Raw genomic sequence first — 17,343 nt, 5'->3', positions numbered from 1 at the left:
GAGGCCCATGAAAAAGTAGACCCAAGAAAAGAGGCCCAATAAGATTCAAGCACCTCTCACATATTAATTGAAAAACCCTAGATGGTAGCCATTTCCCTCAGAGAAGAAGAAGACGTCGACGGTAGCCGCTCGAGGCTTTTGCACAGACAAACATTAAGAAGATGGTGTCCGGTTCCGGTATCTGTGCTAAGCGCGTCGTCGTTGACGCCAGGCATCACATGTTGGGAAGGCTCTCTTCCATTATTGCCAAAGAGCTTCTCAATGGTCAGAAAGTTGTGGTCGTCCGGTGCGAGGAGATTTGCATCTCCGGTGGATTGGTCCGCCAAAAAATGAAGTACATGCGTTTCTTGAGGAAGCGAATGAACACCAAGCCTTCTCATGGACCCATTCACTTCCGTGCTCCCGCTAAGATCCTTTGGCGCACCATTCGTGGGTATTGTCCTCTTTCTTTTCTTCTCCATTTGTGTATTTTCTTCTCTGTGATTGAGAGTGAACCTGGAAATTTGGGTGTCCTTTTTTTTTTTTTTTTGGCTTTGTAGGATGATTCCCCATAAAACTAAGCGTGGTGCGGCGGCGCTTGCCCGTTTGAAGGCGTACGAGGGTGTTCCTCCTCCGTACGATAAGATGAAGAGGATGGTCATCCCTGATGCCCTCAAGTAAGCATTGTTTGAGGGCTTAATTGTTTAATGTTTCTTATTTTCTGATTTGAGTTCTTTGTATTTACGAATTCGTTATGTTGCTATGGAAATTCAGGGTCTTGAGGCTTCAAGCTGGACATAAGTATTGCTTATTAGGCAGACTCTCTTCGGAGGTTGGATGGAACCACTATGATACCATCAAGGTGAGAATCTCATTTTCTTTGAAATAATTAACTGTATATCAAAAATTTTTATCGTATTGTTTTGAGTTCATGTTGTTGTTTGGAGGTGATGTAAGGATTGGTGTTTGGTTGAGTGTAACTGCAATTGGTATCTTTTGACTCAATTATGAATGAACCTTTGTCAGTCCAGTTTAAACAAATGCTCATAATACTTGTTGGGTGTTTACATGTTCTCACCAGTTTGAATGTTTAACATTTTGTTTATGTGCGTTTCTTACTGGTATGGTGATCTCCAATTTTGTGTTTGAAGTTAATAATATTAATGGTTCAATTGTATATTTCTTTTCGTATTTTCCCTTACTGAAATGTTGCTGCACTTGTGTATGGAATTATATATCACTTATGCATGCAAATGTCAAAGTGGGAAATCTTAGGAAATATGAACAATGCACATGGCTTGGCCTGCCTTTTCACCTTGTTCCCTTTGTTAGTGGCGTTAGTTCTGATTTGTTATGAGTAATTATCATACTGCCGTATTGTTCTTACTTTCTGTTATGAACTTACTCCATAAATAAGCCTTGTATACTACCTTCTAGTTCTAATATACCATCAAAACACTTTCTCTTCATGTTTGGATTGACCTGCTACCTGTTTATCCTTTCTTTCTTACATACATACGTCTTGTTCCAATGCAGGAACTTGAGAGGAAGAGAAAGGAAAGATCCCAGGCTGCATATGAGAGAAAGAAGCAGTTAAATAAGCTGAGGATTAAGGCCGAGAAGGTTGCTGAGGAGAAGCTTGGCCCCCAACTTGAAGTTATTGCTCCTATCAAATACTGATTTGTGATTTTGATCTCAGAATCAGGGATACTGGAGAATTGAGTTGCAGTGGGATTTCATCTTTTAATTTTTATAAACTTTTATCTCTTTTTTAGTAGACCATGATACATCTCTGTATGCTTCTAGATTTCCTAAGTCAAGTCAAGTTTTTGATACATTTTTGTTATGCATATCCAGTAGATTCACGATGCCTGTTTTAAACCAAGCAAAAATGTTTTGATTACTTATTTGTTATTTATATTTCAGTTTGTTTATGACATTTTTTTTTGAGAAATGATAAAAACATACAACAATCTTTTTTATTTATGGAATTATTTGTTAAATACATTGAAGTGTTAAACAAATGTAAAAAAATAGTTATAAACAGCAGCTTAATTGAAATTGAGTATGTATGGAATGTGGGATTTGAGGAAGCATAGAAAGCAAGAAAAGAAAATGAATGGACCCAGGACTTAATCTAGGGAGTTTATTTTTAATTTTATTTTTATTTTTTAATAATAATAAAACTGATGTAATGTGTTATATAAAAATTAAAGTGAAATTTGTAGGAATGGTAAATTAGGGGTGGCATTTGGACATACATATTGCAAAAATCGGCTGGAATAAAAAGCAAATTTGTGACGAGCTCAGAATTTTAATAAATTTACATTAAAAGCACAAGATGAGACAATGGGCTTTGAAATTTCGTAGCTAATTTAGACATTTCTTCTCCCAAAACTTAGCTTCAAACTGAGAGGGTAGCAGCTGGAGATGCCCACGGGGCCGTGGATGCCATTTCCCGTACTCGCCTCCTTATCCCATTCCCCATCTACCAATTTCTTTGCGGGGATTGTGTGGGGATTGAGTTCTTCGAGAAAATATTTTTTTAGTTTAATCTCATTTTTCAAACTACATATTTATTTTCGATAGAATGTTATCAATTTTGTTATCTAAAACAATTAAAATGTCAAATTCTCATTATTTATAAAAATAAAAATTCAACTATTAGAAATCTATTCATAAAATTCATTTTCAAATTCTCATTTTCATACAAAAAATCATTGTATATGATGTAATACAATGATTCTCATTTTCGATAGAGTATGATGTAATACATTTAGAAATCTATTCATAAAATTCATACAAAAAATCAAAGATCAATCAATAAGTATTCTAACAAAGTCTTCAATTACATCATACTTTTAAGACATAACAACATATTCTTTAAGGAAAAATTTACAAATCACAAGTCATAACATATACACATACTTTTTAAGAAAGTTCATGACATAGAAATAAAATTAGGAAAAAAAAATAAAGAAAAGGAATACAGAAAAGGAAGAATATCAAAATAGGCTTTTCTTTTTTACTCTTTTACATATTATTAAATAAGTCAATAAATAAATAATTTTATTTATATTTAATTATATATTTATTTTTAATTAATTATATTTTTGTTCGGGCCGGGGTTTGAGAATGTATTCCTTGTCCCAGGCCCCGTGTTGCCATCGAGGAAAAAATTTCCCACTCCCTCCCCCATTCCCCGTGTATTTGGGGATTCCTTGCCTCGTTCAGAGTAGGTATTGATGGGACCTTGGTCCCGCAGGTTAAATGAAAATATCTAGTAGCGACCGAACAAAAAATGGTGTCGAGTTTTGAATCTGTGCGAACGGGGGCGTCATTGATGCAACACACCACATGCTCGGAAGGCTTTCTCGATCATAGCCAAGGAGCTTCTTAATGGTGAGAAGGTGGTTATCATCCGACATGAAGAAATTTGCATCTCTGAAGGTTTGGTTCGCCATAAGATGAAGTACATGAGGTTCTTGAGAAAGGGTATCAATACCAAGCCTTCTCATGGCCCTATTCACTTTCGTGCTCCTACCAATATCCTCTAGTGAAAAATTCGTGTGTAACGTCTATTGTCGTACAGTTATTTGGATTGGTTAGAGAAAAAAGTTTCTTTTAAAAAAGAATTAAACTTTGAAAGTGTTTCAAAAACTATCTTGAGTAATCATCAAACTCATTTGATTTCTTTAAACATGTTTGGAGTTTGTCAAACAAATTAATTGGAGCTTATTCTCCATGAAGTACTCGTCTTTAGTTTCAAAGTCTTATGAAATCATTTTGGCAAATTACAACACGAGCTGATATAGGCTTTGCAGATGCATAATCAATGGAAACTTTTCTTTGGTTGATAAAGATGAGGGTCTTCTAAATCTTTTCTTGATAAGCTTATTATATTTCAACTCAAAAGGGGCGTTTGGGGCGAGGAGATCTATGATAGTCCAGTATTATGATAGTCCTACTATTATAATAGTCCTAATATTATGATAGCTTGTGTTTGAAGCGCAAACTATTATAGCTTGTGTTATGATAGTCTGCGTTTGGGGCGCAGACTATTATAATATGTGTTATGGTAGTTTGCCTTTGAGGCACAAACTATTATTTTTTGTTTTGATAGTTTATATTTGGGGTGCAGACTATGATAGTTTGTCTTATGATAATTTCCACTTGGGGTGTAAACTGTTATAATTTGTGTTATTATAAACTGTGTTTGGGGTACAGACTTTTACAACCTATGTTTTTTGCAACTTTTTTTCTAAAATATATATTGTAGATTCAATACACAGTTTTCATAAATTAATTTTGTTAAATAATTTTGATTATGATATTCGTTCAATAAGTTTAGCATTAATCGTGATGTAACACTCCGAGTTTAGGAGAAAGACATTAATAAACCGGTATCACATTTGAATGAGAAGGATCCTGAGAACATAAAAGTAAAGGTTAAGAAAGAGTTAAAAAAATTAAAAGTTACTATCTATACCAACAAGATCACCTTCCTTTTCGATGGCTCGATCGTAGAAACTCCAAAGCTAAGCGTGCTTAGCTTGGAGCAATTCTATGTTGGGTCCCCTCCTAAGAATTTTCTTAAGATGCATGTGAGTGAGGACAAAACATGCGAAAAGACCTCATTCACATGTAAGACATGTAAGGATAATGTTGTCAGGTCGCAAGAGATGCATGGGAATATCAGGGATTCGAATTCTGAATCCTGGGCCTGAGGCGTTACATGTGATGTTTCATGATTTTTTTTCATGCATATATATTGTACATCAAATCAAGTAAGTTTCTAATTACGACGTTCCTAGCAATAATTTAGGCTTCAATTTTTTTTCCATGCATATATATTTTCCATGAAATACAAAATTTTGCTTCAAATTAATTTATTTAATATTCTTAATTACGATGTTCATTTCATAAATTTAGATTGAATCGTTAGTTTTCACTAATTTATTTTTGGTGTACACATATAATGGAAAATATATAATTACAAACTGATATTATTAAAACTATTGTGCTAAAACAAATAAAAAAAGAACGTAAAGAGGAAAGTTATTAAATATATGAGTAAACAACGAAAAAAAACAATTATAATGCATATATAGAAAATGAAAAAAATCTACAATAAACTTTAAACATATATTTAAGAAAGAAAAGAAAAAGGAAAAAAAAGAGGAAGAATGGAAAAGAAGACAAAGGAAAATAAATAGAAAAAGAAAGAGTGTTATAAAGAAATAAATTAAAGAAGAGAGATAAAAGAAAAGAGGGAAAATGAAAAAAAGTGCATAATGACGAGTGAGGTCGACCTCTAAATATTGAGAAAGGAGTGAAAAAGATTGGGAAGGAATATGAAATAGTGAAAAAGAGAGAAATGAAGAATTATGAAAAACCTCCTAAATTTTCTATAATCCGGACCCCAAATGTGGGGTGGATTAATATAGCCCACTCCACTCCCCCATAGTTTGGGGTACAAATGCCCCTAAAATATTTTACCAATTTGTCTAGACTTTGTCATGTTGATTTTTTTTGCAAATTATTATTGCTAGGAGAGGAACAATTTTTTCCATTGCAAAATTAAAGAAGAAAAGTTATACAATGGGAGAGATAGGCTTATCATTCTCTTTTATTTTTTCAAACTAAGCTTTCACTTAAATTTTTGAGGTGTGAAGGACACCTCCACTATTTACTTCTTGTATTGCATCTGCAAAGTACTTTTTTCAACATAATTCAAGGAGAAACACTCTTACTCAAAGCTTGTAAGAACATCTCTCGTCTTTATGACCTGGTATACAATAGTTTTCGATTCATCGTTTTGCATCTTCTATTTTTTTTTCCTTTTAAGATAGCTAGATTAAAACTTTTTATTTATTTGTTTGTTGGAATGTCTTGAATATGTTATATGAGCTTCAAACAACCAAAATTTATCTTTTTATTAGTCATTTTAAATTTATTAATATACAAAAAGAAGTCAAAATTTGCTTGTTGGAAAGAAATCTGGTTCTCCTTTGTGTTCATTACCAAGCAATGAAGTTTTCTCTCTTTTTATGGATGATACAATGCAATACTCATGTGCTATATTTAAGGTTTGTTTATAAAACCATCTTCTTTCCACTTTTTAATATGATTCATTGTTAGTAGTATATACAATTAGTTTTATTTAATTCTGTTATCATCGTCTTGTTAATGTACAAAGTGAGAATGAAGATTTGAAGGTTACACAGATGAAAAAAATGTCATTGCTCATTAAAAAGATGGTTCTCTCTACTACCATTCAAACCGCGATTAAGAAATTAAACTATTCTTCATTCTCTCATTAATCATTCAATTTTGTTTATGTCTTAATTCATAGGCAAGAATCAACAAAAGCCACCATGCATTGGGAATCGGATGTGGTTGGGGTAGCTTAGCTATCGAAATTGTCAATATTCTCTACTTACATTATCTGATCAACAACTAAAATATGCTGAGAAAAGAGTTGAGAAGCCCTTCAGGTACAAATTAATCTCATTGAATTGTTTTGGTTATAGAGAAAAGTATGTAAGTTATTATTATTTTTGTTATTGTTTTGGTTATGTAAAGTTGGATTATTTAGTATGTAAGTTGTAATTGTTTTGGTTATAGAAAAAAGTATGCAAGTTGTTATTTTAAGTTTATTTTTCAAGAAATTAAAGTATGTAAATATTTTGTATATGTGTGTAAAGTGAAAAATATACTAGATTATTGAATATATTTCTATTGTTTTCTTTTTATTTATTTTTCAGGATCAACTTTCAATGGAGATCACTTCATGGCAAGCAAATTAGAAGTTTTTGTAGTTTGTTATTTTGGACAAATTTACTGTTCTGGTTATGTTTATTTTGTAAGAAACGATTATAACTTTTATTGAAACATCAAATGAATTTTAATATTTTCTATTTCTATTTTCAATTGTGTTTAGGTACAAACAAAAAGAATGGTGAGAAAACAATACAAATATAAAATATATATTTAAAAAAACAGGCTAATGCCCACACCACTATTTTAAAATTACCGTTGGCAATACGAGGATATGCCAACGACATTCTCACACCGTCGGCATAATAAATGCCCACGGATTTTTTTTTGCTGTCGGTGAATACCTCTCATTGGCGATTAATTTCTAGCGTCGGCATAGTTCTATTTGTTCACTTCTGTTGGTAGTTTCGGTATACGTCAATGCTCCCTTTTTCGTCGTCGGTAGAAGCTCTTCCGACGGACCTACACTGACGGTTTGTGCCGACGACTTAATATCATCGACAAAAGAAAAGTTGACGCGTTTTTTAAGATATGTCGACGATTTTTATCGTCGACAAAAGATCAATTTCTTGTAGTGTAAGCCTAATAATGTTTTATTTGTGGTCTTCTAATAACTCTAATAATGTTTGTCATATGTCAAACTAACATACGTCAAAGTTAGATGAAACTACTCTATACATTAGGTTAAAATGATCTGTTTAGAAAGTTCTTTTAAGAAATGCAGTCGATGATCTCCCATCCTTTTATACTAGTAAAGAACTGGTATGCAGTGATTGTCAAACTAGCAAACAATTCAAAGTCTCTCATAAACAGATTTCTCATGCAATTACGGACATAATGCTAGAGCTTATTCATAAATCAAAACTTAAAAGTGTTTCAAACTAGATGATTGAAAATTAAAGACATATGCTTCATTTCTAGTGCTTCGAGCTCTATCACTTTCTTCGATCTTTCTAACTTTAGGACAATGAATCCTATTTGAGGAGATTTGATTCATTTTGAATTAATAATTATTTAAAATAATAATAATAAATTATATGTGAGACCCTTTATAAACCTAAAAGCACTAGTGACTAAAATGGTACATTTTGAGACCGCTTAAAAACTTGATGATTAAAAATGTAACATTTTTAGAGACCGAACACACCTATTCTACCAAACTCCGTAAAAAGATAATTTCCCCCACCTTTTTTCTCCAAAATTATTATTTGATTCACTTATTCTCAATCTGGATATCCATATCTCTCCAAATCTATAACAACTTATAAGTGCATATAAAAATTAAAGATACTAAAGCAACTTGTTTTAGAATAGATACTAAATCAACTATATATACACCAGCTATATCGATAGATGATAACACAATATAGTAAGCATTTACAATCATGGGTTCTTATTCCTTTTAGCACTATAAGATAGTTCACTTAACTCTTTATTTAGGTTAGATTGAAATTAAAGATATTGATTGCTCAAGTGAATGAACACTAAGTAGTGGTTCGTTGGGTGGAAAGCCAACCCATTAGTAGCACATTATGTCTAAATACATCAAAGTCTGTAACACCTCGAAAGTTAAGATAATTTTGGAGTTAATTATTTTAAGTTTTGTTTAATTAGGTTTAATTTCATTAGGTGTTATCTTCATTTTTCATTTATAATTTACATTTTTCATTTAATGGACACACACACATTTATAATTATATTTGTGAAGATATAATTATTTAAGAAAAAAATATAGTATTTTAGAAAGAAGATAAAAATAAATTAATTGTTGAAGGATAATTATTTGAAGAAAGGATATTTGTTGAGAAATAAAAAAACTAATAAGAAAAAAGTTATTGGTAAAAGGATAATTATTTTATGGGAAAGAGAAAATTATGATTGGATGGAAGATTTAAATGAAGAGAGAGAATACTAGACTTTTGGAAAAGAATTTAAAAGAAAAAGGAAAAAGGAAACATTATTATTATTATTATTATTATTATTATTAATAATTATATATTTAAACTCTCTCGTTCTACGTGCACTTCATCTTCAATCTTTCCTCTTCTTCATGTAAACCTAGCCGCCATGCCTCATCTCCGCTACGAAGCACCGTCGTTCACTGTTGCAACCTCCACCGTCGTAAGTCGCGTTGCGTCTGGACTTGTTAGACTTGGCTTGTGTGGTTCTTGTTTGTCAACAACTTGATTGTTTGTTGTTGTGGGCTAGTGAAGTAAGCTGTATTTCATGTGTCATAATGTGTCAATGATTCAAGATCATTGCATGCAAAATGCTCTTTATGAATCTCTTCATTATGTTAAAGTTAAGTCCTTGTTATGTATAAATTTTTCTATTGCTTGCCCAAGTATAAGCGAAACAATAGGTTTATCCGGATGATCCAAAGTTGAATACAGAAAACTGATATCAACAGTTAGTTTTAGAATTTACTCATCAATTAGGCAGTATAAAAGAATAATGAATGATGAATAATGAACAAATGAATGTAAGCGGACCTAAACTACTTATGTACGTACTCTAGAGATTTTGTTAAGGAGAATTAGATGGATGCGAAATGGAGATGCAGACTAACTTGTATGAACAATGGGTGAAAGAATGTCTATGCATGACCAGGCGATTAGACCATGAAAGTCTTGATGCTATATGGCTCTCATAACTAGTCAATGATTAAGGCGAGCTCCTCATAGAGTTTTTAAATGCGGCACTTGTCCTCCTTTCGGGGTACAAATGACTCAACTTAGTTAGGTGAGATATATCTAGAAGGATTTACATATAAAACGTATAGAGCTTTGCGATTAAGGACAACAACCTCTTGACGCCTATTGTCCACACTTGTCCACCTTTCGGGACACAAATGATGGAAGTTATCTCGCAAAGGTAGGGTTTGTCTCCAAGCTCCTCCTTGGGCGCATTAGCCCATATCCTTGCTACTTGCCCTTTCAGGTAGTTGGCGATATACACTGGCCAAGTGATTAACATAGCTCAACTAACGTGATAAGAGTATAAGCGAAACAACTTATCAAGAACTTATCACAAGGCTAAACTACAAATAACACATTAATAGATGAACAGTAAAGAGATGAATGGATTGAAGAGATATAAAGATGTAATATATATTAAAGGATGTAGGCATTTTGCCATTGTACAATATGAACAACATATATTACAAAGAATACAAAAATGGAAAGACAAAAGAGTGGAAAAATGTTTACAAGTTAGGGAAAGTGGGAAATGAACTTCCTTTCCTTCAAACTCTAAGCTCTCACTCACAGCTTGGTTAGAGAAGAAGAAGACGACTTTTACAGACGGAGGAAAGACTACTCCTTTTCGTAATTCTCTAGGTTTTGGCCCGTTTGGGTGCTTTGGGTCCATTCAGACCTCGGTTAGACACAATCATATGCCTTTTTCACACAGCCGACCTCACATTTTCTTGATGGAGAAGGGTCCTTTATATAGGAAACTTTCGGTAAAAAACTTCTATTCTTCTGATCATATCAGCGTCGAAGTCGCCATTGTCAAGTCACATCATCTCCAACTACCATTCTTGTCTTCTAGTGAACCGTCCTCGCGTAATGATGAAGCTCCTCGCCTAGCATGTTTTCTCCCCAGGTAGACTCTTTCCGCATTGCTCTTGCGCGATATCCTCTACGATTCACTAATCTCTTCTTTTGCGTTTATTCCTATGTTAAGACAGTGAAATGCGGTAAAACAAACATAGATACTTAGGTAAAGTGTATTTCCAAATACTTATGCTTTTTCAACATAATTATGGTATTTTGATACACTTCTTCTACATTTTCGCCTCGTTATTCTATAAAAGAGGCTACAATAACTTATATTTCTACAAGCTATCAGTGTTGTCGTTTGGTTGCATCTCTGTTTTGCGAAGCCCTTCATTTCATTTAAGCTCTGCCTTCAAATGCCATGAGCTGCGTTGGTCTCTTTCGCTTCTCTGTCGACGAGCATTAAGACGAAGACGGTTGTTTCTCAACCTCTGTCAAAGTCTGGGCGCTTTGGTCTATTTTCCTCCATCAGTCGATCTTCTCCGCTCGAGTCGTTTCTTTAGTTTTGAGCCACATAAGTCGTTTTTCTCTTGTTAGCCAAGCCGCATCCTTTTTCCCTAAGCTAAAGCCAATCTTTGGAATCCTTTGAGCCACTTTTGGTGAGTTTAAATTTTTGGTCTAAAATAAATTAATTTTGAATTAAGTTGGGTTATTTTCTTAAATTTGGATTTTTGTTTCTTTCAAGGTTCATCTGGCTAATATTTTGGAAAAGTAATATGTGGAATTTTCCCAATAATATTGAATTGGTTTCAACCTCAACTTTGGGTAAGTTGTTTAATTGGGAAATTTTGGAGACCGTAGCCAACTGTTAATATTTATTAATTAAGCTATTTGAGTTTTTCTTTACTGTTTAGGATTTGTCTATTGGAAAGCTTTGATAGTGATGGATAAGGAAGAATTTTTTTAGCTAACTTTGCAGTAAGAAATTCTACTACTGTACCTTCGAATTAAATTTTGAGAGTTGCATGTATTTTGTGATTACACATCAATAGTAGCTGAAAATGCATAATGAGATGTTGTGGTTGTTGACTGAGTTACATGATGATTAAACATGATTTATAGATTTCTTGAGAGCTTATGGATTTCTTTCATTTTTCATCATTTTCATTTTAAAAGCAAGATAGAGAAGGGTTGAGAGAAGTTGAGTTTTCATGAGAACTTAGGGAGCTGAGCAAAAATGATTGTTTGGCTAAGCTTTGTTGTAGGTTTTCTATCAAGAAGCTAATCAAGAACTGGAGTGTTCGACGAGATTTGACCAAGCTTCCTCTTCCTTGTTTAAGAAGCTTAAGAGTAAGCTTGCTAAGTTAGGACCTTTTGTTTTAGGCTCTAAATCTGTTCGGGAGCTCATATTTAGCTAGGGCAAGTTGCAGAATCGGCCTTGACCAAGCTAAGGCCACCAAAGGGTCCAAACGGGATAAAGGTTAGTAAGAAAATAGTCCTTTTGAGTAGAAAGAGAAAAAGGTAAAGAAGTTGAAGAAGTTTCCTTTCGTTGGAACCAAAGTAACTTTGTTTTCTTGTTGTACCAAGGCAAGAAGAGATAGAACAAATCTATAGATCGAGAATCTAACAAAATGTTGTGAGTGACAAAAATAAATTTAAAAATAATTTCTAAGCTTGATTTAGGAATTTGTATTTCTAAATATGCTTTAAGTTTAAGTATTTGAATAAACTAGATTTATAATTTATTTACAAAGCATGAGTTTCAAGTTTAGAAATGAGTTTATGAGAAAGCATGCTTAAGCTGAATTTCTAAAACATTCAAATTTTAGAAATGTTTCTTTAGGCATGAGATTTATGAGAATGTACTTGAATGCTAAGTTTTGAAAGTATTTGAATAAATATGTTATTTAAGCAAAGTTAGATTTGAGACTTGCTTAATGCAAGAGATTTATATAAGCATGCTAACTTAAGTGTGTTAAAGTTTTAGCATGAGATTTCTGAATATGTTTTAATCCATACTGAGATGTTCTGATTTGATAACAACCCAATAGGGGAGATTTGCTCTGTGCACAAAGGTCGTGTGATGATGGTATCTAGTAGATGCTGTAACGACCCAACTCCTTATACTAAGTCGAAGTCATTATTAATTAAAAGATAAATAAAATTTCTTAAATTTAAAAATAGAAAATAAAACAAAACCTCAAATACTCATTAAAAATCATAAACAAATGTAGGTAAAGATAAAATTAAATAAAATCCTAACTCAGACCCTATCTAGTTTTATGGAAAAATAAATACAATAAAATAAAATAAAGTAAAAAGTGCATCTGATCAATGTAATAAGGCGGAAGCGAAAAGATCACTATGGCTCGCCATAGTCACTTCTTGTCATTCGCCAGCTTCCCTCTGCCTGAAAAATTAAATAAGAAAGAGTGAGTATAAAAATATACTCAGTAAGGGACCCACTACTAGTCCCGCTAGGTGCCTCTTAACTTTCTATTGGAGTCCTGTAAAGTGATATCCCTAAACTGGCACGTTCCTGAACACGTGCAATCTGTGATCCTGTAGGAACATATCTGGTCTTTGGTAAACCCAAAGGAACACCTAGGACAACTGGTTTTTAGTATACCCGAAGGAAATACTGAGACAATCGGGCTGTGAGTGACCCCGTCGAGTCACTCATAATCATGTCTATGTCTATGTCATACTGGACTGGTGATCCCGTTGGACTACACAGTCATAAAAGGTGGTGATTCCAAAGGACACCCATGTGGGTACGACTCTAATAGCTAAAGCTAACAGCACAACCTAACCATAACATATAACATAACATACATTATCATAAGCATGACATAAGTATCGATCATGTCATTTTAATCAAACATTGTCATCAAAGACATAACGCAGTCGTCATCATCAATATACTACCCGTAATAAACATATTCACAACCATTGTCATCAATCACCCAACGTCATGACAGTCATTATCAATAGCATTAATCATGCATATCTTAGCTAACATTAACGCATAACCATAAAATACATGCGGTCTCTTAAATTCATTTCGAGGGTCTAGTAGTAGAATCTTTTACGTGGAGATTAGCTCAAACCAAAATTATCCTAACTGTCACGGTCAAGCTTCCCAACAGTCAAGTCCTAACACAAGTGAACCCAATAACTAAAAATTAATAAATTAATTAACAGTCGCCTAGGGACCAAATTCCTAATATTTTCACTTACCAAAGTTGAAGATGAACCCAAAATTTATCCTTGGTTTAGGGAAAATTCTACCATACAACTCCCAACTGATCTATCATGAAAAAAAAATAATTCAATTAAATCCGTAACTAAATTATTTAGGGTTCAATTGATTCTTTCTTGGGCATTAACCAAGACCTAACTCAAACTTACCAAAAAAATAAGTGAAAAGGACTAAAAATAGACTAGGTGGCTCAAATGGGTTGGTCAAAGGGGGCTCGACTCTTTTGGAGATAGAAAACAGCTCGGGTACGACTTGGAAACAAAGGCGGCCCACGCGCTGCTCAGATGCTGAGGTTGGCTTGTGTGCGCAGCTCGAATGCTGGGGCTCGGCTAAGGCGTGCGAAGATGGCTCGGTCGGTTGGGGGTGCGACTCGCACACGCACGCATGACTCGGGCGGCGGTCGAGACGAGACGTGGCGGCGGCGGTTGATTTGGGGTTGAGATTAGAGTTTCTTTAGGATTTCTGAGAAAGATGAATAGTTCCACACATCCCAATGCCATATTTAATAAAAATAACTCCTTTTATTTTTTTTCTTTTTCCTTTTTCTCTTCCAAAAAATCTTCACACTCTCCCTCTTCATTAAATCCCGCCAAATCTCCTCTTTAAATTCAAATTTCCCTCTCTCTCCAATCCAATCACCCTTATCTTTCAAAAATAAATATCCTTACCCAATTATATTATCCACATAATAAAATTATTTTAACTTCAAAATTTAATTAATTATACAATCCAATATATAATTAACCAAGTTTTCTCAAATACAAACAAATAAATCATAAACTTCAAACACAAAAACAATTAGATATTTTCCTAATATTTAATAAAATCTAATTTTCATACATCAAATAATTCAACCAGTTAACCAAATAACACCCAAAAACAAAAATTTAACTTAAGATAGTTACAACTAAATTAACTTAAATTTGGGGCGTTACAAATGGCTAGTGTTTTTATCACATAGACGAGATAGACAGATGAGAACCTCCATGGATGTCTAGATTATTCTATCTTATGATAGCTATAACGAGATAAGATGCTACTAGCGCATAAAGTTTCGTCTGGTAGGTATTGTATCAAGGGATAAGGCTTTTATTCCTAGAGATTCGTCCCATAGATACATGAAATTTAAGGTATAGCAAGAAAGAAAGAGAATAATTGAAGCTAAGTTTAAGAAAAGAAATTGCTTTGCTAATTTTTTTTTAAAATTTTTACTCAAGGTTTTAATACATGTTTTGTTTTAAAAACTGTCACTCACGAGGCTTTATAGCTTACCCTTCATTGTTTTATTTTCCTTATATATAGAGATCGTGGTTCCGGTGCCTGATAGGTTTCCACCTACTCTACTAGAAGTTTAATTAGATTTTTGCACAGCTCATTCCATTGATACATTCTAGATTGTAATTAACTAGTAAAGGATTCATTGGTTTGTCTATAATAGATTAGTAAGCCATTTTGAGTCATGTTTTGTATTTGAGTGGTTAAGACTTTGAACTTACTTATGTCTATATAAAACTTGTTTTAATAGGTTGTACATTGGTTGGGTGTGCCTGAAGACCTTTGATGAAATTTTACATTTTCAAAGTTTAAGACATGTTCTTTCTACACTTTTATGTCTAAGCTTAAAGAAGAGATAAATAAGAGTTACAGGTTAAACAAAGTGGATAGGTATCGTTAGAAGAAGAATGATGTCGGTCGGCAACACACCACCATCTCAACCCTAGTGGAGAGGTGCTCCAGGATGGGGTGTGACAAAAAGTATGATGACGGTTTACATGCCTAATATGAATTGCTGATAGGACATGATGTGGGTTAGACTGTGATAGTTTACTATGAATCTTTTTATTGATGAAATGCACAGCCTATGGGTTATTGTGATAATTGTTATGGGGAGTTATTGCATAGTTTATGGGTTACTGTATGATTGTGTTGGATAACCATTGGCTTAGTATGGGTTACTGTGATACTTGGGATGGGTAGCTAGTTACTTAGGTAATGGATTACCATTTTATAAGGTAGCCATTTTCATAGACTATGGTTACTATGACAGTATGTATGGTGAATAGTTAATTACAAATTACATGGTTAATTTACTGTGAAATCATGAGGATGATTATTTATTGAGTTTGTTATATGCACATGTTTTGGACTGAGGGTGATTGTTAGCTTTAGCTATTAGGATAATATACCCTTGGGTAAAGTGTCCTTAGGTTCTCCACCCTTATGTGACTATTATATGTTCTTGTGGGCTCACTCTATGTGATTATTACGTTTTCTTGCAGGTTCACCTCTATAGTTATGGGTTCACAAGTTTGCCTTTTCTCTTACCTTTGCCTTAAAAGTTAAAGGTAGAAAGAGTGAGTATATAAAATATACCCAGTGATTGGCCATAAGAGTGTTCACGGTTTGATTTGATTTGAAGTTGAAGTCGCACCGAACCGCAAAATGAAAAAAATCTCATCAGAAATCGCACCGCTCACTTGTGTCAAACCGAATCGCTTATACACAAATAAAACTAGATTGAAACCGAACCGCTTATGCATCAATACACTGAGTGCAATCAGGATGAAAGCTTCTACTTTTAGTTATGTTATATATATATATATATAATTATTTGTATATATAATATTTTTTTAAATAAAGTGGTTCGGTATGGTTTTAGAATCAGTTTAATTTTTTAAACCAAATCAAACTGCATAAGAAGCGATTTCAATTTAAATGAAACTGAACCGAACCACATGCATTTGGTTTTAGTTTGGTTTTGATTCAATTGTGGTTTGGTTCGGTTTTTAACCATTTTTTGAACACTCCTAACTGACCATATGAAAATCGCTAAGATATTGCTTCTGCTATCCTTCATGACTTCCGTATGTTTTCTATGTCATGTCTAAGATGGTTTTATTTTGAACATCTTATCTTTATTGTTTTATTTAGGGACCGAACAATTGATTTCTTTTAATGGCTTTTGGTTACTTTTGTTTTTGCAAACATTTATTGTTTTCCTTAGTTTGTTTTAGATTTTACAACTATTTAATAAAATTGAAAAGCTTGACATTGTTTTTTACTTTTTAAACTTGGTTTTGTTTAGTAACGACCACAACTTAGTTTAGAAAAGTTGGGTCTTTACAACTATTCTACAATTGGATTGGTGGTAACAATGTCCTTTTAGACAATTGTAGCAAGAATAAAAAATGATCAATGTAAAATAGTAAAAACTATAGCAAATAGTAAATACTATATCAAATTGAGGACTTTTACATGGTATTTACCGTAGCAAGAGATAGTTATTATAGTCTTAGATAGTCCATCCCCAAACAACCCCTCAATCTCTTTCAAATAAAAGTTCATTTTTATATCACTATGTTTCTCTTACTTTATCTCCATCTCTAAATATTATATTCATTTTTGCAAAGGAAGATAACACAATATATTGTATGATTGATTCAATCTTAGGGTTAATACACAACCTTAAGGTCTCTTTGAGGCAAGAGCTATTTAAGACTATAATAACTCTCATTTGTTACAATATTTATTATTTGCAACAATTTTTACTATTCTACATTTATCATTTTTCTGATTCTTTGTCACAATGTCTACTATTTTATTCTCAAACTAAAATAATTTACACCCCAAGCTCATGCTATTATAATACAAACTCAAAATATTCTACACCCTAAACAAAAACTATTATAACTCAACTATAATCAATCTATAATTATAATAATCAACCCTTTGTTCCAAAAACTCCAAGATATTTATTGTAAAAAAATGCTGGCAAACGATCATATTTTTTAAAATTATTTTTGCAATGCTTATAAATTATTC

General features: G+C 33.0%; 1 protein-coding gene across 1 annotated transcript; it reads left to right on the top strand.

Annotated features, from left to right (window-relative positions):
• Window positions 1–75: 75 nt before the first annotated feature.
• LOC103492022 (60S ribosomal protein L13a-4) lies at window positions 76–1,961 on the top strand. The gene is made up of 4 exons (XM_008452189.3): window positions 76–433; window positions 540–656; window positions 754–841; window positions 1,516–1,961. Exons 1-4 carry the CDS (start codon window positions 162–164, stop codon window positions 1,657–1,659), a joined length of 621 nt encoding a protein of 206 aa, XP_008450411.1. The 5' UTR covers window positions 76–161; the 3' UTR covers window positions 1,660–1,961.
• Window positions 1,962–17,343: the final 15,382 nt, after the last annotated feature.

Source organism: Cucumis melo, chromosome 2, assembly GCF_025177605.1.
Source record: "Cucumis melo cultivar AY chromosome 2, USDA_Cmelo_AY_1.0, whole genome shotgun sequence".
Taxonomy (NCBI): domain Eukaryota; kingdom Viridiplantae; phylum Streptophyta; class Magnoliopsida; order Cucurbitales; family Cucurbitaceae; genus Cucumis; species Cucumis melo.
The sequence above is the reverse complement of the archived record's forward strand: the minus strand, read 5'-3'. Positions and strand labels throughout refer to the sequence as shown.

Bases quoted from the DNA above. Each gene is read 5' to 3' on its own strand.
- LOC103492022 (XM_008452189.3), top strand. From the start codon at position 162: ATGGTGTCCGGTTCCGGTATCTGTGCTAAGCGCGTCGTCGTTGACGCC. The intron at 434-539 runs GTATTGTCCTCT...TTGGCTTTGTAG, and splicing joins CTTTGGCGCACCATTCGTGG to GATGATTCCCCATAAAACTA. The intron at 657-753 runs GTAAGCATTGTT...ATGGAAATTCAG, and splicing joins GTCATCCCTGATGCCCTCAA to GGTCTTGAGGCTTCAAGCTG.